Here is a 27,120-nt window from a genome sequence, read left to right as displayed (position 1 = left end):
AAAGACACTTCCAGAATGAATACATCCCTTTATCATGTCCCTCGGGCCGCTTGGCTCAACATTGTAAATATGTATCCTATACCTGTACTAACCGTACGTGTGTCTTTTTTTTGTGTTTGCCACCTCTTATTTTACTTTAACTATCCAGATTGTATTTTTAACATGCAAGTATGTAAATCTCCTTATGTAATGTACTTGGTTCTATTGTAAAGCACTTTGACACCTTTGGGTAAACTCTGTGCTGAATAAAAATGCAATAAATAAATATGCTGTTGGCTCTATTCCAACCACCCATCTCGGGTGCTGTGCTACATCAAGTTGAACCTGGTGGCCAGGGTCAGTCTAAATCAACATCTCAAGGACAGGACAACTATCATGTCAGATAAGCATGTACTGTGATGGCTGCTATACATATCTGCGTCTGGTAACTGTTGAATGTGTTATTTTTTTAGGTCTTTGCTAAAGAAAACCTTAACTGTTGGTTGGCAAGCCCTACTGTTTCCAATAAATACACATTACGTAGACTGGGGCCAGTGCTTAATCTGTAAAAAGGTAAGAGATGGGGCCTTTCTCGGGAGGCCTCTGCAGCCAGCACCAGCAATTGCCTCTGCCAGTGCTGCCAATGACAGAACCAACACAATTTCTAACCATCACACTCCTACAAGTGTGACTATTTCAGGCCCCCAAAGCTATAAAAAAAGTTTGAGCGGCATGTATTATATATTTCTAATGTAAAATGATCTATTGCTTATCTTTAAATTTGACAGAAAGTGCCACCATGTGCTGACAATTATGTGCCAGTGCCAAGCACCGGAAACCACTGGCTCACATTTAGCACTGGACTGAGCTTTGATTGGAGGGTTTAGTTGGATATCTCATGTCTGCTTTTGATTTGATGGTTTTCTCCTCTTCCTTGTGTTTGTCCCACTCAGACTTATTTCTGTCCGAGTGTTTTGATTGGATGTTGTATCCTTCCCTTGCATAATTCAGGGACTTTATTCTGTATTTAGAACTCCATTGGAGTGCGTGTTTTACCTTACTTGTGCGCGCAGCTGCTGAAGACACCCTCTGTGCACTCACATTTCACTCTCCATGTTTGAGGCACCCTGCACCACCCCCCTTGTTACATTTTTAAACAATGCACTTGGTATTTGTTTTATACAAGGGCTTGACATCTGCAATGAGGAGGAGATCACCACAGAAATTGTCATTATGGTAGAGGAGGCTAAGGCGAATGATTGGATCACACAGCAAGAAGCGGAGTTCCTTTTACAAAAACTACCAAAGACTCCGTACTTCTACATCTTACCGAAGATCCATAAAGCAGTGCGACCCCCTCCCGGGAGACCCATTGTCTCTGGGATGGGGTCCCTGCTGGAACCCCTTTCAGAGTTCTGTGATTTCTATTTAAAACCTATGGTCCAGAAACTACCGACCTACCTAAGGGACGCACTAGATGTGCTTAATCTATTGAAAGATACCGTTCAACCCTGAGGAGGAATTCCTGATAGGGCTTGACATCGAAGCCCTATATACAAATATTCCGCAATGGGAAACCCTCAGGGTTTTAGAAACATTACTTTTTGAACGGGAGTGGCCATATGAAACACCACAGACATTAATTTCACATTTGGCCGAAATTGCCTTGACCAGGAACTTCTTTGAATTTGAGGGGTCACTATATCTCCAAACTCATGGGACCTCAATGGGGAGTGTCTTCGCCCCCAGTTTAGCAGGGCTATAATTGGGCGCCTTTGAGCAAATGACAATTCTTGACGCCAGTGGCCCATGGGCAAATAATCTGTGATTATGGCGTCGCTACATTGATGACGTCCTAGTGATCTGGAGGGGCGAGAGAACATCAGTTGACCACTTTTTGGAGTGGCTCAACGCCCAAAACCCGTTCCTCCATTTCACCTCCACTGTCACCAAAACCCATCTACCTTTCTTGGACCTGGTGATCGTACCCTCCAACGGTACCTTAAAGACTAAGGTCTTCCACAAACCGACGGACAAGAATTCCTTATTGGATTTTGGGAGCTTCCATCCTTGCTCCCTGCGGGAGAATTTATCAGTGGGACAATTCTTCCGGATCCGTCGCAATTGTTCGGAGACGGAGGATTTTTTAGTCGAATCAGAGGTTTTAATTTCAAATCTGTTTTATTGGAGTCAAAAGCAGAGAAAGGCATTTCAAAACAGCAAGTGAATAGCGGGTATACAAAGCGAGCGAGACAGACAGGCACGTCTTCTCTAGAAATCAGCAAGAGAGCAAGAGTAATACACCAACGTAGAGATGTAGAGCCCGTGCTATAACCAAGGTGCCATGCGAGAGTGTAAATTGACCAGAACAAAAGGAACCAAACCCCCCTCCCCCTTCCCAACTTCCCTTCCCTCCCTCCACCCCGACCAGTATGCCGTGCACAAGAGACCTGTGGTATGACACTGTTAAAGCCGCGTATTAGTGGGTGTTCGAACTCACAGAGGGTTACGCGGTGGCCCTGTGAGTCGCAGGATGCGAAGATACTTGGGGCAGGTGATTTCATTAAATTCTTTGGACAACAAGGATAGAAGCGGGTGCCATGCCTTCTGAAAGGAGTCTGTGGATTGTGTCAATGTGGCCTGGACGCGCTCCATGCCTAGCGTAAACCATAATTGGTGTAACCAGCCCGTGTGGGTAGGGGCAGTGGGTGAGCCCCAGAGTGATAGGATATGCTGTGACGCTGCTTGCATGGCGATGCCCATCTTTTTGCCGCGCATGGACTTAAGGGGGAATGTGAGCGCGTTGGGTAATCCTAGAACAGCATATGCGGGGAAGCGTGGGATTTCAGTCTGGAAGGTGGAGTCAATGTCATCTAGGACCTCTTTCCAGTAGTCCCGGACAATGTGGCAGTCCCACAGCAGATGAGTTAACGTACCCTGCTCGCCGCAGCCTCTCCAGCACAGCGCACTCCGAAGGGGGTTGCCCCGGTTGAGTCTGACTGGGGTAAGATGCCAATATATGGCCAGTTTCATCGCTGCTTCCCTGGCAGCAGTGTTACGGGTGGTATGCGCCGCTTTGTAATAGATAAACCCCCATTCCTTGGGTGACAATGCCCTGCCAAGTTCAGATTCCCAGCGTTTCTGCCCCGCCGTTTTGTTTGGGCCATTCGCAGGAGAGAGCATCTTGTAAATGTCTGAGATAAGGTGTCTGTCGGAGTCTTTTGTGATCAGCCATTTTTCGAACGGTGTCCGCAGCCGACTCATCAAGGGAGCGCGATCGGGGTTCGACATCCAATGACGTAATTGGAAGTACTGGAACATGTGAGGTTTGGTTACCCCATAGTCTTGCACAATGTCGGCAAGGGAGAGGAAGCTTTCGGATTCAAAGAAGTAGCCAGCCGAGCGGCATTCTGTACCGCGCCATTGCGGAAAGGCGCGGGGGTTATTGCCTGGTGGGAAATCCGGATTGTCTAGAATCGGGGTGAGTGGGGAGGGGAAAGTTGTTAATCCTCTTTTGACCGCTACTACGTCCCAAGCCCTCATGATGGTGCGCATGATGGGGGAATTAAGGAGGTACCGCGGCCTATGTTGACGGGCGAGAAATGGTATCTTCCATAGGGAGGTCTGTGCCATCGCTCTGTCCTGGAACAGCCACCTTTTTTCGGATTCCGGCTTATACCATTCTACCAGGTAGCGGATTTGCGAGGCGCGGAAGTACTGCAGGAGGGTGGGGACCCCAAGACCACCCTCGTCCACCGTTCTGTATGCAACTTGTTTGTGCAGGCGTGCGCGCTGTTTTCCCCAGATGAACTGGTGGAGAGCGGTTTGCAGATTCGACAATGCACCAGCCGGCGGGGAGATTGGGAGGGTTTGAAAGATGTACAGAATCTTAGGCAAGGCTGACATTTTCACCGCCGCTATGCGGCCTAACAGGGAAAGGAGTTGTTTTGACCAGCGTGCGAGATCAGCTTGGATCTGGGAGGTGAGCGTTTTATAATTAAGGGATGCTGTCGCGGCAGTGCTGGAAGTGAGGGTGACTCCCAAGTATGGGAGTTGTGAGGAGGTTTGGAGGTCGCACCCAATATTTGGTGTAGGGGTGCGTGAATTGGCATTACTGCCCAGAGGCAGAATCAGAGATTTCCCCCGATTGATCTTGAAGCCAGATATTGCTCCGAATGTTTCCAATTCCTCTAGGAAGGCGGGTATAGAGCGGGATGGATCGTTGAGAGTGGCTATGATATCATCGGCGTAGAGGCCCACCACGTGCGGTTTATGGCCGAAGGTGATACCGTGAATGTTAGGGTTATCTCTAAGTTTCTGCGCCAGCGGTTCCACGTAAAGGGCGAACAGGAGGGGTGAGAGAGGGCATCCCTGACGCGTTCCCCGCTGTATCTCAAAGGCGTTTGATTTAAGACTACCTAAGCGGACCTTGGCTTGAGGGTGATAGTAGCACCTCGCTATCCATGATTGGAATCGGTCGCCCAACTGATATCGTTGCAGGACTTTCTGCAGGTAGGTCCAGTCGACACGATCAAACACCTTCTCTGCGTCTATGGCTAACAGTGCCGAATCAGAGTTCTGAAAATGTGTTTTGTCTACCAAGTGCAGGAGCCTTTTAGTGTTGTCGCTGCATTGGCGATTCGGGACGAATCCCGATTGATCTGGTTTGAGGATTCCCGGGAGGCAGGGGCCTAGGCGTGCTGCCAGTACCCCAGTGAATAACTTCAAGTCCAGATTAAGTAATGAGATGGGACGGAATGCCGAGCAATGTGTAGGGCTCTTGCCTGGTTTAGGCAACACCACTATGTCTGCTGCAAGCATGTCTGGGGGTATGGAACTCGGGCCTTCAAACGAGTTGAATAGCCTCGTGAGTATCGGCGCTAGGAGTGGGCCAAACAGTTTATAGAAGCCTGATGAGAAGCCGTCAGGGCCCGGAGATTTGAGCGGCCGTAAGCGGGAGATTGCGGCCAGGACTTCGTCCGACCGAATGGGGGCATCTAGGGCGTCTGAAATCGTTTTGGACAGTGGTGTGATATTCGCTGAGTGCAAATATGCATCTATATCCGTGGGTGGTATTTGGTATATAGGGAAGCGTAAAATGAGCGGAAGGCATCTGCAACCTTTGCCTCGTCAGTGATGGTCTCCCCAGAGTCATTCAGGAGAGTGGTGATTTTAGAGCGCTGGGTTTTGGCTTTGAGAGCGCTAGTTAAAAGGCGCCTGGTGCAGTTGCCCCCCACATAGTAGGAATGGCGGAGTCTGAGGGCAGCGAATTCAGCCCTGTCGGTATCCAGGCTAGCTAATTGGGCCCTGGTAGCTTTTAACTGTCTCCAAACTCTCGGGGCTCCAGTGCGGCTGTAAACCCGTTCAAGTTCGGCCACTTGAGCCGTGAGGTCGTCCCTTTTTTCATTTCGTAGTTTGGCGTCTGCTTCCGCTATAGCGAACAGTTCCCCCCTTACTACAGCCTTCAAAGCACCCCAGAGAGCCAAAATGGAAGTGACAGAGCCATCGTTAGTGGCAAGGTAGTCCGAGATGCATTTATGGATTTGCGTGGCGACAGCCGGTCTCTGCAGCATGGTTTCGTTGAGCCTCCATGAGCCCGGGGTGCGGGCGGTGGTGGGCATGGTGAGCGTCAGTTCTACCACGTCGTGGTCGGAGAGAGCTGCTCGGATTATGGAGACGTCGGTGATGAGAGTTGCTAGGTCGGAGGAGCCCAGGAAATGATCTAAGCGGGCGTATGTGCGGTGGACATGGGAGAAGAATGTGAACTGTGTCGAGTTGGGGTGTACCGCCCTCCAGAGATCTAACAGGCCCCTTTCTTTTAGCCACAGCCCGCCTGCTTCAGATAACGCTCCAGTGTCCCCATAGCGGTGTCCAGATCTGTCTTTGTGTGTGTCCATAACGAGGTTGAGGTCCCCCCCCAATGAGTAAGTGGTTCCAAGGGGCTGCAGCGCTTCCGAGCATGCATTCTTAAGAAAAGCTTCCTGGCCAGTGTTGGGGGCGTATATGGAACCAACTGTCATCGTACTAGTGCCCACAAGAAGGGTGTATGATAGGAGGCGGCCTTTGATTTCTCCCGCTTTGACCCCCACCCGGCCCCGAAAGCGTCGGGATACAAGCATCGCCATCCCCGCCTTTTTAGTGGTGAGTGATGAAAAAAATTGTTGAGGGAAGGCTCTGGAGCGCATCCTGTGCCAGTCCTTAGCAAGGAGGTGGGTTTCCTGCAATAGGCATATGTCCGCTACTGAGTGTTCTAGATATGAAATCACAGCCCGCCTCTTAATGGGATTGTTGAGGCCTTTTACATTGAGAGATAATATCTTAAGTGTGTCGGGCATCTTGGGATGTTGCGGGTGTGGCGTAGCGCAATGGCAGTCCTATCCTCGTGCGCGGCAAACAGTTTGCAGTGTACGGAGCTTGTTTATGTCCCTTGGCATTCAAAACAGTATCTCTCTGAGCTCCACAAAATTAATCATTAGGTTACAATTCACCCATCCGGTACAATGTCCAATAATATTTAGTGCAGAGGTGATATCTTCCTTGCCAAGTAAAGTCTTTGATTAATGAAAATTCCAAAATTCCAATATTCCAATCTCCTTTATTGATTTTTCTTTACTCCAAATCACAGTTGTATCCTTAATTGATTTTCAGCCAACACGTGTTTCGTCTGATGCTAATCCTTGCATCAACAGACTTCCTCAGGGCTCAATTGCAATTAAGTCTTGCCAAAAATGTTTTTGTAATCAGTCGAAATCAGTTAGAAGAGCCTATCGTAGTATAGGTGTATTCTCTCTAAGGGGTACATCAGATCCGATGCAGCAATTAGAAATTCAGGATACACGAGTACGTGTACCTGATCAGGTACACGTACTCGTAGAATTTTGGAATTTTCATTAATCAAAGACTTTACTTGGCAAGGAAGATATCACCTCTGCACTAAATATTATTGGACATTGTACCGGATGGGTGAATTGTAACCTAATGATTAATTTTGTGGAGCTCAGAGAGATACTATTTTGATTGCTTAATTCCCTGGAGTCCGGGGTTTCTTGGGTCACTGTTGGTAACCAGTACCTTTCTCTCTTGGAGTTCACTTCTCTGATTTTGTTGAACCTGTTAAATATTTCTATACTTAAAGCTGTGCGCCTGATCTTGGACTTGGTTGCCAAATCTGTCTATGTCCCTTGGCATACTGGTCCCCTCCCTCAATCCCACCCCTACCCCCCCACCTGAACAAACTTTGTCTGGATCCCAAACCTCACCCGGAGTGGCGCATTGTCCGCAGTCCCGCCGGGTTAGAACTGTCCCCACTCCCCCCACCCAGCAACTGTGTCCTCCCCTTCCCACCCTAACCCCAACTTCCAACAACCAACCAGTAGTCATAGTCCAAGGCCTTTTCAGAGTCAGGTCAGGCCCATGGGGTGAAAAAATAGAAGAGGCTGTGGCAGTGGCGACCCATGTGGCCCCCCGCCCCTCCTCCCTCCCGCCCACTCAGAAGGAGTATGATTGCTATGGTCCCCCGTTGAGTCAGGCTTAGGAAGGAGCGGCGGTGTCCTTAACGACTTCCTCAATGGCTGCAGCTTTGTCTTTGGCAGTGGTCCCCAGATCCGGGCAGAGGCGATGCTTGGGTGCACGGCGTCTCCGTAGTTGTTGCCAGTCGTTGCCTGGTGGATGCGGGCAGTTAGCTGGTGAAGATCCCAGGGCGGAATCTCCATCAGAAGCATCATCTGGCAGTTCCAGGCCCAGCAGGGCGCATGTGTCCTGCAGCGAGCGGAGCTGGTGCAATTTGCCCTCCCACTTAAAGATCAGGCGGAACGGATGTCCCCAGGAGTAGGGCACACCCTTGTCCCTCAGAAATATGGTGACCACCTTGAAGTCCTTGCGTTTCTGAAGGGTGATGGCGGAGAGGTCTTGGAAGAGCTCAATAGAGTTGTCTCGGAAGCGGATAGGTTGCGCTCCGCGTGCTTCTCTCAGTATCCTTTCCTTCAGGGGAAAGTCCGGGAGGAACGCCAGGATGTCCGGAGGAGGCGCAGGGGCACGGCGGGGCAGACCCACTCGGTGCGCTCGGTCAATACGGATGGGGAATTCAGCGGATTCGTTGAGGACCTCTCGGAAGAGGTCTTGGAGGTATTCCGTGACGCTATTCCCCTCCGCTTTCAATGGCACGCCTCTGACCCGTATGTTATTCCGTCGGGAACGGTTTTCAAGGTCTTCCGCGTGAGCCTGAAGGCCCACCTGCTGTTCCTGAAGGCGGAGAACTTCTTGCTGGAGGAGCGCCAGGTCTTCGCCACGGGTCTGACTAGATTCCTCCACTGCCACCACTCTCTCCCCCAGCCCATCCAGATCTCTGCGCAGTTCTCTCTGTTCACTGACCAGTTCGTGTTTCAGGGTCTGGAAGTCGGTGCGCAGCGTATTGAAGAGGCTTTCCAGAAATGACTTAGTTATAGGGGCATCCTCAGCTTCCTTATTTGGGGTGGCCGCCGACGTTGACGGTGATGTGGGTGCATGGGATTTCTCGGGTTTAGAGGACGTTTTCATGAGTAGTTCGTTAATCGGTCGGCCCCCTCTGCGATTGGTGGAAGACATTGTGGTGTGAGGTGGGGATCAGTCCTGAGCCTCCGGGATCAGGGGCGCGCCGCTAGAGTTGGAGTACAAAAAGACAGTCCCGGGGAGGCCCAGAAACAGTCACGGGGCGCGGCTTGCACCGGTGTAGCAGTTCGTGGCGCGGAGGGGTCGTGGGTGGAGTCGAGCCGCTCCGGGGGCCCGATCCAGGCCCCCCCGAGTGTAGATGAGGGCAAGGTTCTGCCGTCCGGGTCGGCTACTAGGGCACAGTGTCTGCTCCGGGTGCTGGCTGAGCCCAGGCCGTGTCCGCCCCGCTCTCCAGTGCGAACTCCAGTGAGTCTAAAGGGGGACTAGCAGTGGGTATGTGTCAGCTCTCCTCCCGCCGGGGGCGCGACCACCAGGCCCCCCGAGCATCCCCCTCTCCTCACCTCGGGGTCCTGTAGATGTGGTTCGCCGGGCGCCTCACAGATGTCGCCAAGAGGTCTGCTCACAGCTGGGGAAGGGCCCGACACCGTAGAAGAGAGCGAGTCCCGGCCGCTCACTGGAGGTGGAGCATCTCGCCGTAGGCCACAGCGCCGCACACGTGGCACGTGTGACTCCGCAGGGGTCCTTCAGAGGTTTCAGCCCGCGGGTGGCATACGGTGGTAGGGGCCCGCTAAAATGGATGGGCAATGTGACTGCTTCCGCAGCAGCGCCGGACTCAGGCTGATGGGGGCCCCCGCCCAGGCCACCTTTCAGTCTAGGCCCAAGCCGGGGACCAGTGCAGATCGCGCCCGGGCCGCAGTCCGCCCAGGTCGCACTCGTGCTCGCGCTAAAGTGCTATGGTGAGGGGGGAGCAGGCAGCTACTCCCTCGCTCCAACAAGGGTCCTGCGCTAGGAGGCAGCGCCGTCGGGGTGGGCCGCGCCGCCGCGGGCTTCCCCCGCAGCCGAGCAGGCCGAAGCCGGGGGCTCGAGTAGAGGAGCGGCCGGCCCGGGAGGTGTGGCTGGTTCTCGGGTCTCTCTCCTACCCGGCAGTCCCGGGAGGTCACTCCGGTCGTAGGGGAAGCAGGATTTTAAAAATCGGCCGTCTCCTCTGTGCAGCGGGGCCAGGTAGCGTTCGACCCAGTCTCAGGCTGTCTCCCGCCGTGGCAAGCGGTTGCGGCTGCGGCAGCTGCGGTGAATTCAGGCGACTGCACCCTCCCCAGGTCACTCTGCGGGGCCGTGGGTCTCTCCACGCCGTGGGGTGTGCAGGGGAGCCAGTTTAGGCAAAATTAAGGGCGATTGTGGGGGATTCTGGAATCAAGGGCGAGGAGCTCCGCAATTATGCCTCCGTCCCGGTCGCCATCTTGGCCACGCCCCCGAATCAGAGGTTTAGACTGGTAAACTCCAACAACGAGGATACCCACGAAAAGTAATCAAAAAGGCTAAGAAAAGGGCCCTCAATACCAATCGAGAGTCATTACTCATGAAGACTGTTAGACCTGAAATTAATAAGCCAGTATTTGTGTCAACTTTTAATACAGCTTCACACCATATAAAACGCCTAGTTATGCAGAATTGGAAAATCCTGAACACCGGGGGGGATGAACATTCCTACACCACTCTTTTCATTCAGGCGTAGTCAAAATCTGAAGGATTTACTGGTACATACCAGACCCAGGGATCTGGGGGGAACGAGGGAAACCAATTTACTACCTGGCTTACCTAGACTGATTGGTCACACTAGGTAAGGTTCATGCAGTGTGTCACCTTACACGCAACTCTAAAACCATCGACCTTGGCCTTCGCACTCCCTGGGAACAGAGATCCCATACCAACTGCAATTCCCAGGGAGTGATATACTTGATTACATGCCCTTGCCAACGAAGGTATGTGGGGATGACAAGTAGAAAAGTGCGTGTGAGGATTACAGAACATCGCAGTACAATCAGATGTGGAAAGACCAACACTCTACTCACAGCCCACTTCCAAGAAAAAGGACATGGTATAGATGATTTGGAATGGACCGTCATCGAAAAAATCCAACTAGGCAGATACCAAGCAGATGATCAGGATCTTCTGCTCCGACGGGAGCAAAGATGGGTGTACCGCTTGAAGAGCCATTCGGTAGGACTGAATGATGACATCCCATGGCAGGCACTGAGCAGACAGTAGTTTGCCACAATATAATCAGGCAGTGAAGCTCCAATAAGCAAGGAAGTCTATTTATAATGATCAGTCTCTAGAGTTAAATGGAATCTTCTATTATGTATGATCACCCTGGGGTCTGGCCCTCCCCATTATCTCTAAGCGCTCCCAGGTTCTATTTAACAACGTACCCAAGCATCAACTTATAGGTCTCTGGGGAGCCAATAGTGAACGTGAGGGAGGTCAGAACTAAGCACTATATAGGTGGTTTTCCCTTGCCAAACTCCAATATATTTTTTTCCCCATCTGAGTTCTGAATAATTCTATTCTTATGAGGGGAGCTTAGTTAGGAGGCTCGTGTACACCATACACCATTCATTAATGATCTGTATGCTGTCTGGGTGCAGTCAGGTCTACGAGCGAGTGTTACCTGTCCACTGATCAACCTTAGTAGCAACCTCCTACAGCCGCTTTGGTCGCTCGTTGAAGTTTACCTTCTAAGTCACATTTTGGACTCAGGGTAGACTATGGGAAATTATGTAATGCTAAAATATAAAAATATATATATTCAAATTTTTTAAGCGCCATAGGAGTCTTGAACTCGAGACGCGAAGTAGCACTCGTAGCGCAAACTACATTTCCCATGGATCCCTTGACGAGTGAGAGAGCGCGGAACGTAACGACGTTTCTGACGCGGTCACGTGGGACGCCCGAGCCGGTTCACAACATTAAGAGAACGGGCAAACACGGCGTACACGATCTACGCGGTGTTACGGGTCATGGGTGACTGAGCTAGGACGAGCCTACAGAACGGTAAGGAGAGGGCTCGAGGGGGTGAGCGCGTGTAGCGCAGGTGATAGCCAACATCCAACGAAGGCTCCATAATACTCAGGAGCATTTTGAGACATATCTAACTGCAGATGCATACGGGGAGGCGGAGATTTCAAAGTTAATATCTCCCTCCATACTTATTTTCCAGATTGTGTTCTTTGGCGTCCTCCTCACCGGACACCAGTTCGAGTTTGTAATTGATATAAACTCAGTAAGTGAACCACCCAATTTACAACATCCTGAGTGGGGGCACTGTAACAGCAATAGCTGGAGACTGTGGCATGATGATGGCCCCTCGCCTAATGAAGTGGGGCTAGGTACTAGGTACGAGTGATTACACTAATGCAGAGACATAGTCAATTATAAGTAATTGGGTCTTGTATATATTTGACTACATAGGGACAATTGATAAGTTGAACAGGAGACCGTGCATAACATGCATTCAGGGTCTTTCACTCAACACTAGACACTGAATTTTAATGGCTATAGACAATGTTGACATGATACAATTGAAAGAAAGAGTAGGTGGATTCTAATAAGGGTTTTAATCACCTTCTCCCTACTCTTTCTCTTTGCTATAGCGAATGTTCTCCCGCATTTGAGGGGACACTCCACATACATTACAGGACGGGTACGGATCGATTCGACCTGCCTCCCTGTTGGGGTAATTTTTCTCCGAAGCACGGAGGAACCCTGAGTGACACCGAATGCGACGGTCCTGAAGAAGACCGGAGTGACCTTACAGGCACATACAGAGCGGTCGAAACATGTTGACTCTGGCAGTGGTAGGAGGGAAGCCTTGAGGTTCCTAATTATCTCTTAGAGGCGTTTTCCCATCCTTTTTCATTTCTTTTAATCCTGGTAGAGGTGTCAAGAAAAGTCTAATAAAGGTTGCATTCTGGTTGACACCTTTAATCAGTTTTAATCACTCCTCATACTGTACTTTTTTGTCGCACTCTTCTGTTGAGATCACTTGGTGTTTGCACGATTCTCACCAATTTATGTGTTAAGTGTTGTCCATGTTCAGCTGTCTTGATTATATGTTGTGTTAAGAGAAATTTATAATTTTTCCCCCTACCTTATGCTCTGCCCTGTGTGTGGTACACCAGGGCGTATTGTAAGCAGGCCCAATGATGAAGCATGTCACAAACCTTGGTATGTGAGTGAGGGCAGTTTTTTCAAATAGAGCGATTTGCCCTATTGGGGCCCTCTCTGTTTGTGGTGTATATATGTATTTTTATGTTACTTACTCTGTCCACCCCTTTTGTGTGTACAGTTAAGGTCCTTGGGGGTTCGGGGTGGTAGAGTCTAAACTTATCTGACCCTCGCCCCTCTTTTGTGTTTGCAATCTGCAATGTGATACCTGGGATCCTAAATCCTTTTTTCGCGTTCCCATTCCCCTATTGCTCCCTGTGTTAGAATTATTTTCTTACTGCTTATATTTTCATAAGGGCCTAGCACCAGCATGGTGGTGCTAGGCTGCCAGCTTCCTCTTTTGTTCTTCATGGACACATGTTTTCCTTAAACATTTTAGTTACCATCCTAATATGGCCAAATGACACGTTAAAACAGTTCATTAAAATTGGCCATGTGTGCATCGGAGGCCATCTTTGATAGCTTTTTTTTAATAGAAAACCCATTCTAAGATTGCTGGTCATGCCTTCAGGGGCATTTTTACCTATGCCAGTGTTGAAAACCATTGACAAAGCCAACAGTTGGGCCTCTTCCACTCAATACATATTAACTTTGCAATGCTTGTTATTTCAAGTAGCACATTAAGCAGGAGTTTCTGCAGGAAGCCTGTTTAATATAGACAATTTGTCTAATGTTTGCTCTTCTTTTTTCTTTACACCTTTATTGCAATACTTACTGGGTTTCCTACATGTGAAAGCCACAGAACCATGTTTCTAATCCCTGCTTAAATTCAGTGGTGCAGTGGAATAGGTCAGGTTATAGAGACCAAGGTACTTGGACAGAAGCAAGAGGCAAGGACAGGACAACTATCATGTTGGTTGTCCATAAAAATAGAAACATCACAGACACAAACCCATCAAACTGTTTAAACAAAATTACCCTCAGAAATGTTTGGGAGAAAGAATGACAACACAAAATTATACAATTGTTGATTAATCTCCCTGCCTTCAACTGCGTTAGGTAATGATAAGGTACCATTTGCCCACGTGTGCTCTGTGCTACCACCAAAACAGATTGTGTTAATCTGCACAATCATATGCTTGACAAGCATTTGTGACCTAGAGGTACAAACAGGGATTACACAGTAAAACCAGAAGCAGCAAAACAATACCAAAAGATATGACTTATGGATAATATCACAAAGGTTGAATTTCCCCACGATATACAAAAGAGAAATTAACAAATTTAAAAAAGCTGAACTAATTATGTGGACTACAAATCTGACCGACGTTCTGTTACTGGAGATGCCAAAACCTTTGACACACCACCGACAAGCACTGCAGAGTAGAGAGTAACATGTACTAACTACTACTAACTTTGCCGACCTATTGCCTAAAGATGCACGAGTGCAATTAACATGGACACTACTACAAGTTTTGGCCCAATGCACTGAATAGCATTTAAATTGTCTCAAAGCGGCAGGCATCAGAATGCAGCCGAAAGTAAAACAGTCAGCAATAAAATGAACAGTGCGTGCCAATGTCAACAGACCAGTTTCAGGCGGGGGACTCCCTATTTTTGATGCCAGAAATTACAGTTTTGACTATCCCACCTGTAAGTGCCTCTCCTTCAATACAAGAGAATGAGAGAAATAGAGTCCCCCAATTATATTTTTAAAATCTCCCACGTTCCTCTTCTAAAATGTTGAGATGCAAGCAGTGCCCATAATTTGTATACCTTTCAGGATCATATCTTAGGCTTCAAATGAATGTCATAGAAATCTAGGTATAAAAGAATATTGATTCATTTGAAACAGATATCACAAGTTAGATATGTATGTGTTAACCACTTTTCTTTTAAATTGTTAGTCCCTTAGAAAGAAACACAATCAGAATCTCATATCCTTGCTAACATACTTGATTTCAATGTATTTAAAATTCTACTAAACTGGATCGATATTGCCTTAGTACATATGATGATATAGAATTAGCAGTCAGAAAGATGCACTAGAAATGTAGACATACTGCCAACATTCAATGAATGCCTTTTTGTCACTTTCCCTTGTTTGATATCTAAACAACGGTAGATAGGATACTAATTTTCCATTAAGTACAAAATAATCAATCAACGTTACTTGAAGTGATACAACGTATAAGTGAGCAAGCGCTACATTAGGTAGAGTAAATAACAGACACCACTGAGGTTTACCTTGTAAACGAGTGTCAAATGAAAACCTATGAAGGAACTTCAATACGATGCAAAGTTCGACATAAAGTAATACAAGCTTATTGAACTTTGTATATCGAAAATAAAAAGAAGTCTAGATGTATGATAAAAAGTTGTAGACAGCCTTTTGAGACTTGCATAATGCAAAGAGTATGACAACGATACATTCTACATTTGTTGCGTAAAAGTTGAAATTTGTAATATTCTACTACTACATCCCTGAGTAAGCAGGATTAGTGCAAAACGCAAGATAGCTAGAATATCTGAATCAGAAGATGTAAATGATAAAGAAAAAAAATTTACTAACTGATCTATCATAAAAAAAGATTGTTTTTATTTTAAAGTAAAGCTTCAAGGTAGGTTGTTCTATAACATTCAGATTCTATTTGTGTTGGAGAACCACCTAGAGAGAACATGGTGGATAATAGAGAGCTACACAGTAGTGAGCTCAATATTTCTCACACTTCTTTCCTTCCTTTGAACATATGCAAACAGATGTCTGTTCCTTGCTTAGGGATTTTAAAATTGCTTAATTACCAAGAAAATATCATGACAGCAGGGGCATCTTGCAAACTCTGATCTCTATTACCATATAACTTACTTGGGAATGATTGCTTGAGGTTTCTGCTCTTTCTTGAGATTTTTCTCTGGCTAATCTAGCAGCTTCTTTCACTTCTTGAAATTTTTCTGCAAACTAAAACATAAGAGAGAAAGAGTTACAAGAAGTACTCATCTGTAACAAGGCAAGAAGGTGTTTCAATATTGTTCAAAGCACACATTAGCATTTTATCATCGCACTTTGAACAGCACTTCTGTAAAGTGGTTCGTGGAACAATTCAATTAAAAATATACAACGGATTTTAGATCAAATTACTAATAAACCATAAAACGCTGCTAAATTATAATAAACTAAAAACAACTATTTCCTTGAATACATAGCAATAATCTTGATCTATCAAAATCATAGACTGGTTAAATACTATTAAAGTTTGATACTTCAGGCAGAAAGCAAAGATTGAGAGATGGTAAAAAATTATGAGGATCCAAGGGATTTACATATTTTCAACATGTTCCAGGTATTCTTCGTAATAGTATTTGCAGTAACCATTTTTTCCTCTACATTACACACATTGAGCAAAAAACCGAAAATGTGTCTTAAAATTCATCACAGCCTGGACAATTAGAACATCTGCCCGACTGGCTTGTAGAGGACCCACATCATTGGGAGAAAGGCTCTATTGGTAACATGCCCAATTGGAATTTAATTTTGGACGGGGGCAAGATGGCGGCTGCGTGAGCGTTGCGGGCAGCCGCCTTTCCTTCCACTGCAGCTTTTCTTTATTGAATGGAAGAGGAAGGATGCTGTAACTCATGGATTCCACGAATTTGTACTTACTTTGAAACTGGATCGGAAAGCCGATAAGGCTGCTGACAGAGGCCGGTATCCTGACGGTGCGAGCTCTAAGACTCTTCTTATTGGCAGCGGTGTCCGCTACTAGACACAAGGTGATCCAGAAATCCAGAGGGTCACACCGATACATTGTTTCAGCAGAAGGAGCATCTGCTTTCTCCGTGGTGAAGCTAAACATTGTAGCCGTTGCTACTTATATGCTGCTGAAAGGTAAAACGCTGGTGAAATATTTCAGCATGACCGGGGGAGCCAAAGGGACATCCCTGAATCGGCATGCTGCTGTGGAAGGGAGAAGTCTGAATCGAAGCCTGGCTGCAAGCTGCTTTCTGAAGGCCGGTCTGAGCAAGGATGGCCCTTGCATGGAGGAACCGGGGAGAACGAAACTGGGGAAAGGAGGATTGAGAGAGTCACCAGACCCAAACAGCCGACAGTACCCGGGATGTTTGCTGATCAGGGACTCTCATGCACTTCGGGAGAAAAGAATTTGCCTAAAGGTAAAAGTAATTATGTTTCATAAACCAACAGTGACTGTGCTATAATAATGGCTCCGACAGGTGTGTCATCAAGCATTTTACCTCTTAGTTCAGGCGGGATTCTCCCAGGGGCAGAGGAATCAATCAGCTTTGCTGGTGGTTCTGACACCACTCCTTGGAATAATTTGGATATTACTATGCAGGGCTCAGTAGAGAATGTGCCACGAGATGAGAGCATTCTACAGCAAGGAGAGTATGATAGTATGATGCAAGCTCTAGCTGTACCCCCTGACATACCAGCTTCTAAAGGGCTACAAGGAGCTTTCCCCCCAGGAGGATGGCGAATTGCAGGAACACTTGACTGTGAAAAATTCTGCTTGCTGACAGATGATTTGGATTTATCTATTAACAGCGAAAATGGTAAAACAGCTGACGATTTTACTGAGGAGGTTAGTGGCAGCCCTCCCGTGAAGCCGGACAACTAAAAACCCATCCAAATTTGTACGAAGAAGAAGAGCTCAAAGGGGTCGGATAAGGACAAAGCGGTACAAAAGGGGGTGGTGATGGATGGAGCATCTGAACCAATCAAACACTCACACCGAGTCAACAGATCTGGGTTTAATCCATCACCGTTCTTTAGCCCACTCTGCCACCCCAGTTCAGACATGGCCATATGCAAATCAGTCTGACCCTGTGCCTCATGGGAACAGTCCAGCCCGAACTGCCAAGCCATGCCTCTCCTGGACCAGAAACAAGCTTCCGAGGACCGGTTTCTGGCATTTCAGCCGTCTTCAGCCTGGCTTGCTTGAATCCAGTGGCAAAGTGAGCAAGGGACTCCCGTCTGAGCATACCCTGCCAACTTATGGCGAACAAAGCGGTACAAAAGGCCATGTCTGAACTGGGGTGGCAGAGTGGGCTAAAGAAGTGTGATGGATTAAACCCAGATCTGTTGACTGGTTCAGATGCTACGTCCATCACCACCCCCTTTTGTACTGGATAAGAACAAAGGCTTCATATCAGATAATAGTCAGTCAAGCCAGCTGAAATGAGATTACTATGCCTCCCATTTTGAGAGAGGAATGGAGGGTGAGCTTAGAGCTCAAACAGAAAACACATAAACCGATGTAGAAGCTAGCAGTGACTTGGGGGCCCAGGCATCTCACCCATCGATGGAGTTAATATATGCAACATTGAAACAAATGCAGGTGGAGGCACGCCAGGAACATAAGAGGGCCCACTTGGCTACTAACAAAGCTACAGGGTGCAGTGCGTAAAGTTAACAAGGCCTGCACAGAAATCTGAGCGCACCACAGCACTGGAACGCATTATTCAAATAGATGTCAGCGTGGAAAACTCGGACAAACTGTCCACATCCAATGAGAGTAGAATGGCTGATGTCCTTTGGAAGCTCGAGGACTTTGAAAATAGACAGCGACAGAACAATCTTCGACTTCTTGGGATTGCAGAAGAGGCAGACAGGTATGATATTCGTGGCTTTACTTTGAGGCTTCTGAAGGAGGCCTTCCCCGAACTGGCTGATTGGAATTGGGAGGCGGAGGTACAAAGGGTGCATCGGTTTCCCTTGATCCTTGAGAAGAGGCCAGGCCAAGATGAAAAACCAAGGGCTATTCTTATATTTTTTGGCATTTTTCTCATAAGACAGTGAACATTTGAAAAGCCTAGGCTCGATGCAAGGAGGGCAGCAGCAGGGCAGTCTTTTTTCGTGCCGCCTGACTGAGAGGAGATGGCGACTTAGTCTGTTAATCATGCAATTCCAGAAGCTACGATGTGAAGTTTTTTTGATGAACCCGGCCAGAATTAAGGTTATATGCAAGGGCTCAACTAGCGTATTTGTGTCGGAGAATCAGGTCCATGGGTACTTACAGGAACTCTAAGAAATTAGCTTTGATCGAGACTTACAATGTTAGCAAATTAGGTGTTGCTGATCCATTTTCTTATTTTTTTTCCTCTTCATACTGTTGGTCTTTTTTTGGTAGGAGGCGGTTATGGGCACAACAACATGCAGGAGGCATCAGAAGGGTCCTCTGACATTGTTTGCCTTTTTGATGGGGAGGGAGGTAAGGGAGGGTGGTAGTAACCAAAGGGAGTTTTTTTGCATGGGGGTGAACACCTGGAATTTTAGTTTGGTATTTTTCTGTATGGTGCTGGTAAATGTTTGGCAACTGCTGCTTGATTTCAATGAGGAAAATTAGAATTGCATGTAGAATTGCATCTATTAACCTGTTTACCACGGCGGACATTCTGCTGCGGAGGTTCAACGCAGTGGGCGGGGCAGTGTCGTCAGTTGGCCGTGTGCAGCACCTGGGAGGTAGTGCTGGTCGACGCAAGCACACAACGGGTTAATATATGTGGGCTAAATGATCCCCAAAAAAGAAGGAGAATCAGCCTTGATGTTCGATTCTTGAAAACAGATATCTTATGTCTTCAAGAAACTCATATTGAAGGTAGCAGGAAAGGGGTTTTAGAAATGGGGGGGGTATCAACTTATTGCAAATACGACACAAGAAACTTGGACAAAAGGGGTGGCGATACTGGCCAGAAAGGGAATGGGTTGTTTTCCACCTGCACTCACTGATAAAATGGGAAGATGGGCTATTGTGCAAATGTGTTTGGATAACAAAATACTTGCTGTCTGCATAGTGTACGGGTCTGTGTTGGATGACCCTGCACTTTATGATTGGCTGAAGGTGGAGCTTGTGGGGTGGCCTCTTCCTTTGATATTATGCGGGGATCTGAATATCAACATGAGCTGCCAGGTCGCCACCCGTAGGGACATGTACCATGGGCGCAAACCCAGAGTTTTTAAATCACTTTCACAACCTAAGTCATTGCATGGGTTATTAGATGTATGGGCAGAGAAAAAGGAGTGCGATTCAGATTTTACGTATTTTTCTGCACCACATCAAATGCATGCAAGATTGGACTACTTTTTTGTGTCACACAAGCTTTTTTTAGGCTGTATGATAAGCAAATTCCCCAAAGTAATGTCAGACCTCAATCCCCTGGTGATTGAACTAGGTATTGGGGGCCAACCATTACAGACATGGTGGACATTTAATAGGGCCCTATTAAGTGAAGAGGGGTATATACAGCAATTGATGGATTGGATTCCGAGGTTTATCGAGGAGAACTTAGGGAGCACTAATGTGGGTACAGTTTGGGACACACTAAAGGCAGTGGTCAGAGGAGAAACATCCAAGTATGGATGGGAGGTACAAAAAAAGGACAAAATCGGACTACAGTCTTTGTATGAGAATTTGGGTAAAGCAGAAGACTAGCTGATTGAGGTATTGTGTGCAGGGGGTGAATCGGAGACAGCGCAATTAAAGATTACTATTGCCACAACTGAGATATCTCTCAAACAGACAGCTGGAACATATATGGCTTGGAGGAGTAGGGTTTACGAGAACAGCAAGAGAGTGGGTCATATGCTGGCTATACACACTAGGGAGAAAATGGTTCAAACCCGGGTCAGGGAAATTGGAGATCCTGCTGTTGGTATGGTAAGGGAGCCTGATGCTATCCTCGCTGCATTCCAAATTTTTTATCAAAGATTATATACGGAGGATGCCTGGGACCAGGAAATCGAGGAATATTTAAGGGGGTAAATTCTTGATCAGTTATCAATTGAGGAGAGAGATAGCTTAGATGAGTCAATTACAAATGGATGAAGTAAGTGAGGCAATAGATTCCCTTCCATCAGGCAAAGCCACAGGCACTGATCTAATTCCAGGGGAATTTTATAAAAAGTTTAAGACTGAGCTTTCGGTACTTATGTTGGAGGTGTTCAGTGGTGCACAATTAGATCTGGAAGCCCCTGACTCCTGGAAAAATGTGATCCTAATAGTCTTTCTTAAAAAAGGCAAACCTGCCATGGAACTGGGTTCGTATTGACCAATGACGTTGGTGAATAGCGACGTCAAAATTTACTCTAAAATTCTAACAAATAAAGGTTCGCCACAGTCATTTTGAAGCTGGTTTCCCCTTTTCAGCATGGGTTTGTACCAGTGAGGGGCACAACTGAGAATATTCAACGCATAATTACGATTTTTGATTATGCGAGGGTTGCAGGAGATCCAATGGCTGCAATACCACTCCATGGGGAAAAAGCCTTCAATAGGGTCTCCTGGCCCTTTTTATGGTTAATTATGGAGAGGCAAGGTTTGGGTATATGCTTTATTGGAGCCGTTAAATGTTTGTACCAGGAACCTGTGGCTAGGATAGGTATTAAGACTGCTACATCTGATGTAATCTAAATTTCCTGTGGCACACAGCAGGGGTGAGACACTAATGATATCTTGTTAAATGTTTGTTAATCTATACTATTATAAAGGAAGAAATTTGAACCTTTGAGGCGGGTAAACTCAGGAACCACAGCGCCAATCCACACACCTGATACATCGTTGTAATCGTCAGGGTGTGCAGATGGACAAAGGCTATATAAACGTAATAAATATACGTTATTTAAAAAATGTGCCCCAAAAAAAAGTAGTCCCTTGGATGAAGCGCCGGCCGTGACGTGCGTGCCCGATGTGAGGAGTGCGGGGAGAAGCGGCGTCCAGGAGCGGGAGGAGGACCGGCGGACATGGCGCGGGGAGGAGCGGTGAGGAGTGGCGGACAGGCGGTGAGGAGCGGCGGACAGGCGGGGAGGAGCGGTGAGCGGCGGATGAGGTACGTTAATTATTTATTTATTTAGGAGTGGTGAGCAGCGGAAAAATTAAGCAAAAATGAAAATTGTGAGCAGGAGGAAGCAAACAGAGCATTACAGGAGGAAAAAGTAACGTGTGCAGGTTATAAAAGCGTACATCGTGAGCAAGAGGAAGCAAACTGAGCATTACAAAAGGAAGCCAAATGGTGCATTACAGGAGGAAAAAGTTACGTGTGCAGGTTACAAAAGCGTAGAAAGTAAACAGAGGTATAGAAGGAAAACGTGACGTGTGCAGGTAGTAAGAGGATGCAAACGGAGCATTAAAAAAGTGAGCCAATCGGTGCATTACAGGAGGAAAAAGTTATGTGTGCAGGTTACAAAAGCGTACAAAGTAAACAGAGGTATAATACTGCAATATATGGAGGAAGGCTCCGGGGGACCCATGGACGTCGGGGCGGGCGGGGGCCCTGAAGCCTAATTGCTCCAGGACAACGTTGGGACGGGCTGCTAGTATATACTAAACTCTAAGATCTAGAGCACATATAGATGCAACCCGAAATAGCTCTTTCTTTGGTTTAATGGGGAGGGAGGGAGGAAGGTAGGTTAGGGGGATGGGGAGGGGTATAGTTTAGAACAGTGTTTCCCAAACTGTGGTCCGCTGACCCCCAAGGGTCCCAGACACATTCCCAGGGGGTCCGCAGGCAGCAGTTTTAAAATCACTGCAAAGTATCTTGTTTAATTAGCAGTTTTCAAAGAATAATAAAAGTGTCAAGATAACAACAGTGATTAATGTCCTTGCTGGAGAGACATGAGAGTTTTGTCCAGTGGCAGCTTTGACTTAACTAATGTAGCACAGAGGGTTAATATACCTACAGCAAAGAACGTGTACCATGCGTTTTAAAAAACAGTATTTTATATGCATGGATCAGTGGGTTACTGCTTTTGTCAGAGATTCTTTTGTTACAGTGCAGTTCATAAGTAACAATCGTAATCTAGCCAGTTGCGGCTCCTCTATAGGGGCGTTTGGGCGCCGCCCCCCTGCTTTCTCGCTGTGTGAGAAGACAGAAACAAATGGTAGTTATTGCCGTAATAACTACCATTTGTTTCTGCCTTCTCGCACGGCGAGAAAGCAGAAGTTCCTGGTTTAGAGTGGGCGGAGTTGCTCGAGGGCAGGGAAGGAGTGGCTTGCCCACTGCTCTTCATCCTGACTGCTTTGAGAATATGGGGAGCTTGCACGAGACATCGGAGGGTGTCAGTGAGTTAAGGACTCGGGAAGGCTGAGTGCTAGAAATCAGGTGCTGGCGCGCGGCACCAGCGGGGAAAGTGACATGCCAATCAAGGAACAGGGTGCAACACAGTAATAGCAGGACAAGACAGAGACTTTGAAATTGTGGTGATAGCAGCAGGAGACTGGGCCTAGCGGTCTTAAGGGAAGGGAAATCCAGGGTGACAATGAGATAGCAATCGGGGTGACACAGAGGAATCGCGGACTGGCAGTCGGAAGAGAAATCCGCGTGTGACAGAAAGATAGACATCGGGGTGCCTTTTAGAGAAATGAGGGCCTGACAGTGATAAAGAAATCAGTAAGTGACTATGAGTTAGAAATCAGAGGAAGACATTGAAGGAAAAGGGAGGAGGTATTGATGTAGAGATCAGTAGGTTATAGTGAGGTCGAAATTAGGAAAGGACAGTGAGGGAGAAATTAAGGGTAACAGCAAGATCGAAATCAGGGAGCGGGGGGGTGGTAGAGGACTTCCGGCTGGACAGTGACAAAATAAGTGCAATGGAGTTTACTCAGAAGCCTGGCTCTTGCGAAGGTTGGATGCTAAATACCAAGCCTGTGCAGTCTGGATTCTACCTCATGCTTCTGTAAACACCCTACAGTAGAACTGTGTATGTTTTGTGTTTTGACCCCTCCTGGCAGAACCTCCATTTATTACTTGCAGCTCACATAACCCGGGACAGCAAAGTGTCTTAATTCAACACGGCGGGTTTCTTAGCACATGGTCTCCCGATAACTTCTTTTTTTCCCTCAGGAATTTAAGGAAATGAGTTTGTTGTTTGCATTTTTGACCCCAAGAACCTACTTCAGATGTACAACTTAAGTGCGGCGTCCCACATTCAGCTAGTGTGTGGACAACAGACTGGAAGAGCCAAGGCTTTGTAAAACCCTCTTCCCTTCTGCTTTTAGAGAGCATCATATGTCAGAGCTAATCTAGGCTGGCTGTCCCTTCACGTCCGTGCTCTGCACTGTGGTTTGCATTCTATCCAGATGATTGTGCTGCAAGTTAGGATGTTATGGTCTGATAGGTCATGTTGTGTTATGTGGTATGTTATGTCACGTTATGGTTTGGTTGGTAATTTGTTGTTAATGGTATTTTAGCACATTTCAGAGTTTCATAAAGCGCTGCATTCCACCTTTCCTTTCAAATACTTCATAGCGCTGGATGCAGATGATTTGAATTGTTGGGTTTTTGAATTGTTGATGGAATGTTAGAATTCAATTTTCACGGTCGGTCAAGCTTCTCCCCATGTTTCATGCAGTCTTGAACTCTCCTGTTTTCATTACTTTCCTGAACCACATTATGCACCAGAAATGTTCTTTTTTGTTTTGCAAAATCTGACATCTGTATGGAATGGCACTGCCGTATTATTGCTAGATGATTAAATCAAACTGTATGATTGTGCATCATTAGGAAGAAAAAAAAACATTGGCAAGCCAATATGTCTCACTTCTTGTACTGGGCATGGACCTATCGCCTTTGTCAATGTATTTTTTTTTTTTTAAACCAGATGCCTTCTAAGCAAGCACACAAATGCTCAGCAGCTATCTTGTCATTAACTTTTATATTTTAAAACCGTACATTACACTCGCTCGCCCCAGTGAAGTACGACAATTGTTTTACGCCTCACCACTTTCAAATGTCACCAGCCGCCACTGACTCCAGGGCAGTGACCTATAAACTGTCAAACAGCTGCTTGCAAACTGCAAGGTACAAGTTATTTCTCAGTCTTTCATTATCCTGATGCTGCTAAAAAGGTTTATTTGGGTGGAAATACATTTTTATGGTAACCACTGTGTTATGTTCTGAATCCGAAGTTTGTGCTTCTCCAGACCAGCTCTCTTTAAAAATGCCTACCAGTATGAATAACATGTGAATTCTACACCTTGAAGTCCCCTTTGCATAATGTAACATTTTCTATACACTGATTGACACATATGATTCACTGTCTCTATATGTGTGTGATGTAAAGTGCTCTGACATCCTACAATGGTAAGAGATGCTATAAAAAATGAAATACTTGTGACAGAGGGGCTATGGAACGATGAGAGGCACAGTTGGAGGGTGAGAGTGGGGGAATCATTGAAGTACTCCCAGAAAGATTGTTGTATTCTTGTGCATAGTCAGGTCTTTATTTACTATTCTTTAAAAGATAATACAATTCAATATATAATCATAAATGTGTTGTAGAATGCACCATTGTTTCCTAAATTTCTTAAGGGGAGAGCCTCCCAAAGCCCCCTTTGTAGTGGTCAGGCTCACTCACGGCACTTGGTGTGCACCGTATGGGGACTGGTCTGAAATCATTTGCCAGGGCTGCTTTGGTTTTCCAGTCTGGCCTTGGCAGGAGCAGGAGCCTTGTACTGCGAAATAAAACCAACCATTAAAAAGTTAGTCACGGAGATGCAGCACCAACCATCCCATTAACTTTTCTTGTTTTCTTGCAAATTCTTCCAATATAAAATAGAACAGAAGTGGTGCAGTGTCGCTCGCTTCCTTGGCATAACACACTCTGCCAATGTAGAAACGCAGGGCTGCCCCATATTTACAAGAATATGGTACACCCCTGTGCTGGCGTTCCACTTACTAGGGGAAGATTGTTTATGTACATAAACAATCTTGAAATGTCATGTTGTCACTACTATGTGTGCTGCTTAATGCAGCACACATGGAAGTTACAAATTGTCATTTTTTTTCAAGATTGTTGATGTGCAGGAAGGGTCACCTTCCTGAACATAAACAATCCAAGCCGTTTTGCATAAACTAGGAGAAATTAAGCATTTCTTCTTCTTTTGCCAAGTTAAGACCAGGGATTCCCTGGTCTTAATTTTGGCGCTGCTTCCCATTTATGCTGCCCTTGTAAATAGGGGGCAGCGTCAAAATCAATGGGTGTTGCAGGGGATACACCCACCGGAACACTCACTGCCCACCCCTTTCACGCTGAGCATTGGGTGAAAGGGGGTCGTATTTACAAGGCATCGTTATGCCACGTTAAGTGTCTTAACGCTGCCTTGTAAATAAGGCAAAGCCTGTATCGCCATGGGAAAGTCTCAAAAAGTGATGTTCGCATGGTGATCGGGGCTTGTAAATATGCCCCTAAAATCATTAGTTATTCGAGTATTTGTTTTGTGTGCACACATGGGTTAATTTTGTTATGAATGACTGTTTTAATGTTTGAAATTTAAAGCCTACAAATTGCTTGGGTGTCCCCGCCTTCCAGTGGTGACTCAATGGGGGTCCTCAGAAATCAAAAGTTTGGGAACCACTGGTCTAGAAGGGAGTTAAGTTAAATAACCAACATCCTGTACATACACATTGAAATGTATACTGCAAAAATGTAACATCTTTAAGCTTATTGTATGTGTTGGATGTCTAAATAAAGATGTTTTAAAAAAAGGAATTTAATGTTCAACATTTTGACTATCAGTGGTTCTACAGTATTGTAACAAAATGGGTTCTGCCCATGTAATCCGACTGGGTTTTTGATCACTTGATTTTGGACTCATTGTGGGTGAGTCTCACAAATGGTGACTCACCCACATTAAATGGACGGCACGTGTTTACAGTAAGGGGCACTTGGCTGATTACACGTGAGCACAATTGTTGGGCGTGTGAGACTAATATAGTGTGCAGCCTGGTAACTGCGCACAGGCAGCCTGGCCCAGAGGGGAATATGCAGGGTTAGAGATTGACCTGGGGTAGACCTTATCGTAGTTAACACTCATAGGGGAAGTCATTGTGGTTTAAGGTCTTGTCCATAGTGACACTTTTCCATACACATGGGGGCAATCTGCTTTAGAGAGCAGTTTTGCTTCCCTTTGGTCTACAAAGTTCATCAACGTATGAAACTGGGATGAAAGGTGTGCACTACTATCAAATCTGCAAGTTCCAAGAAGGTATCAATACATCTTATGGGTCATTCAGAAAGGTCATATTTCTCTGGCTCTGCTCCGGATCATAGCCCTGGTCTTTTGTCACCATGCTGGGCAAAGGTAATGCCATTGCTTTCAAGCAGAAAGAATGAAGGCTGATGTGTCACTACTAGGAAAGGTACACTATACAAAGGAGAGAGTCCAGAACTCAGGAGCCAAAAAATGAGGGGGCTCATCTTTGAATTTTTGGAGAGAGAGGCCCTGGTAGTTATGTCAACGAGGGGCAGAGTCAAGGCCATAAGAAGAGATGTGAACAGTGACTGCAGGATGGCACCCTCTTGAATTGTCCCAGTATGCTGTACAGGAAGGTTGAAATGGGGCAGAGATGTGATGTGGCACACTAGGATTGGCAAGGGGTGTCTGGCTTCTAGAAAATTTCCACCCCCACTAAAAATTCCCTGCCCAAATGGGAGAGAGTATTTTTTGTTGGAGCTGTATACAGGGACTGGACAGCGGCAGCCATAGGCATCTGTAGAATAAACCCCCTGATGCCCTCTTGGATTGAGGACTCAGACTA

The 27,120-nt window shown here is 46.6% G+C and overlaps 1 protein-coding gene across 2 annotated transcripts in view; it reads right to left on the bottom strand.

Annotated features, from left to right (window-relative positions):
• Positions 1-27,120, bottom strand: part of HOMER2 (homer scaffold protein 2) — a 736,419-nt gene that overhangs the window by 269,613 nt on the left and 439,686 nt on the right. For both annotated transcript variants that reach the window (XM_086958240.1, XM_086958239.1), the window contains exon 4: positions 15,437-15,529. In XM_086958240.1, coding sequence (XP_086814366.1) covers positions 15,437-15,529 — 93 coding nt within the window. The remainder of the gene's footprint in view (positions 1-15,436; positions 15,530-27,120) is intronic.

The sequence above is a fragment of the Lissotriton vulgaris genome, chromosome 2_1 (assembly GCF_964263255.1).
Source record: "Lissotriton vulgaris chromosome 2_1, aLisVul1.2, whole genome shotgun sequence".
NCBI lineage: Eukaryota > Metazoa > Chordata > Amphibia > Caudata > Salamandridae > Lissotriton > Lissotriton vulgaris.
The sequence above is the reverse complement of the archived record's forward strand: the minus strand, read 5'-3'. Positions and strand labels throughout refer to the sequence as shown.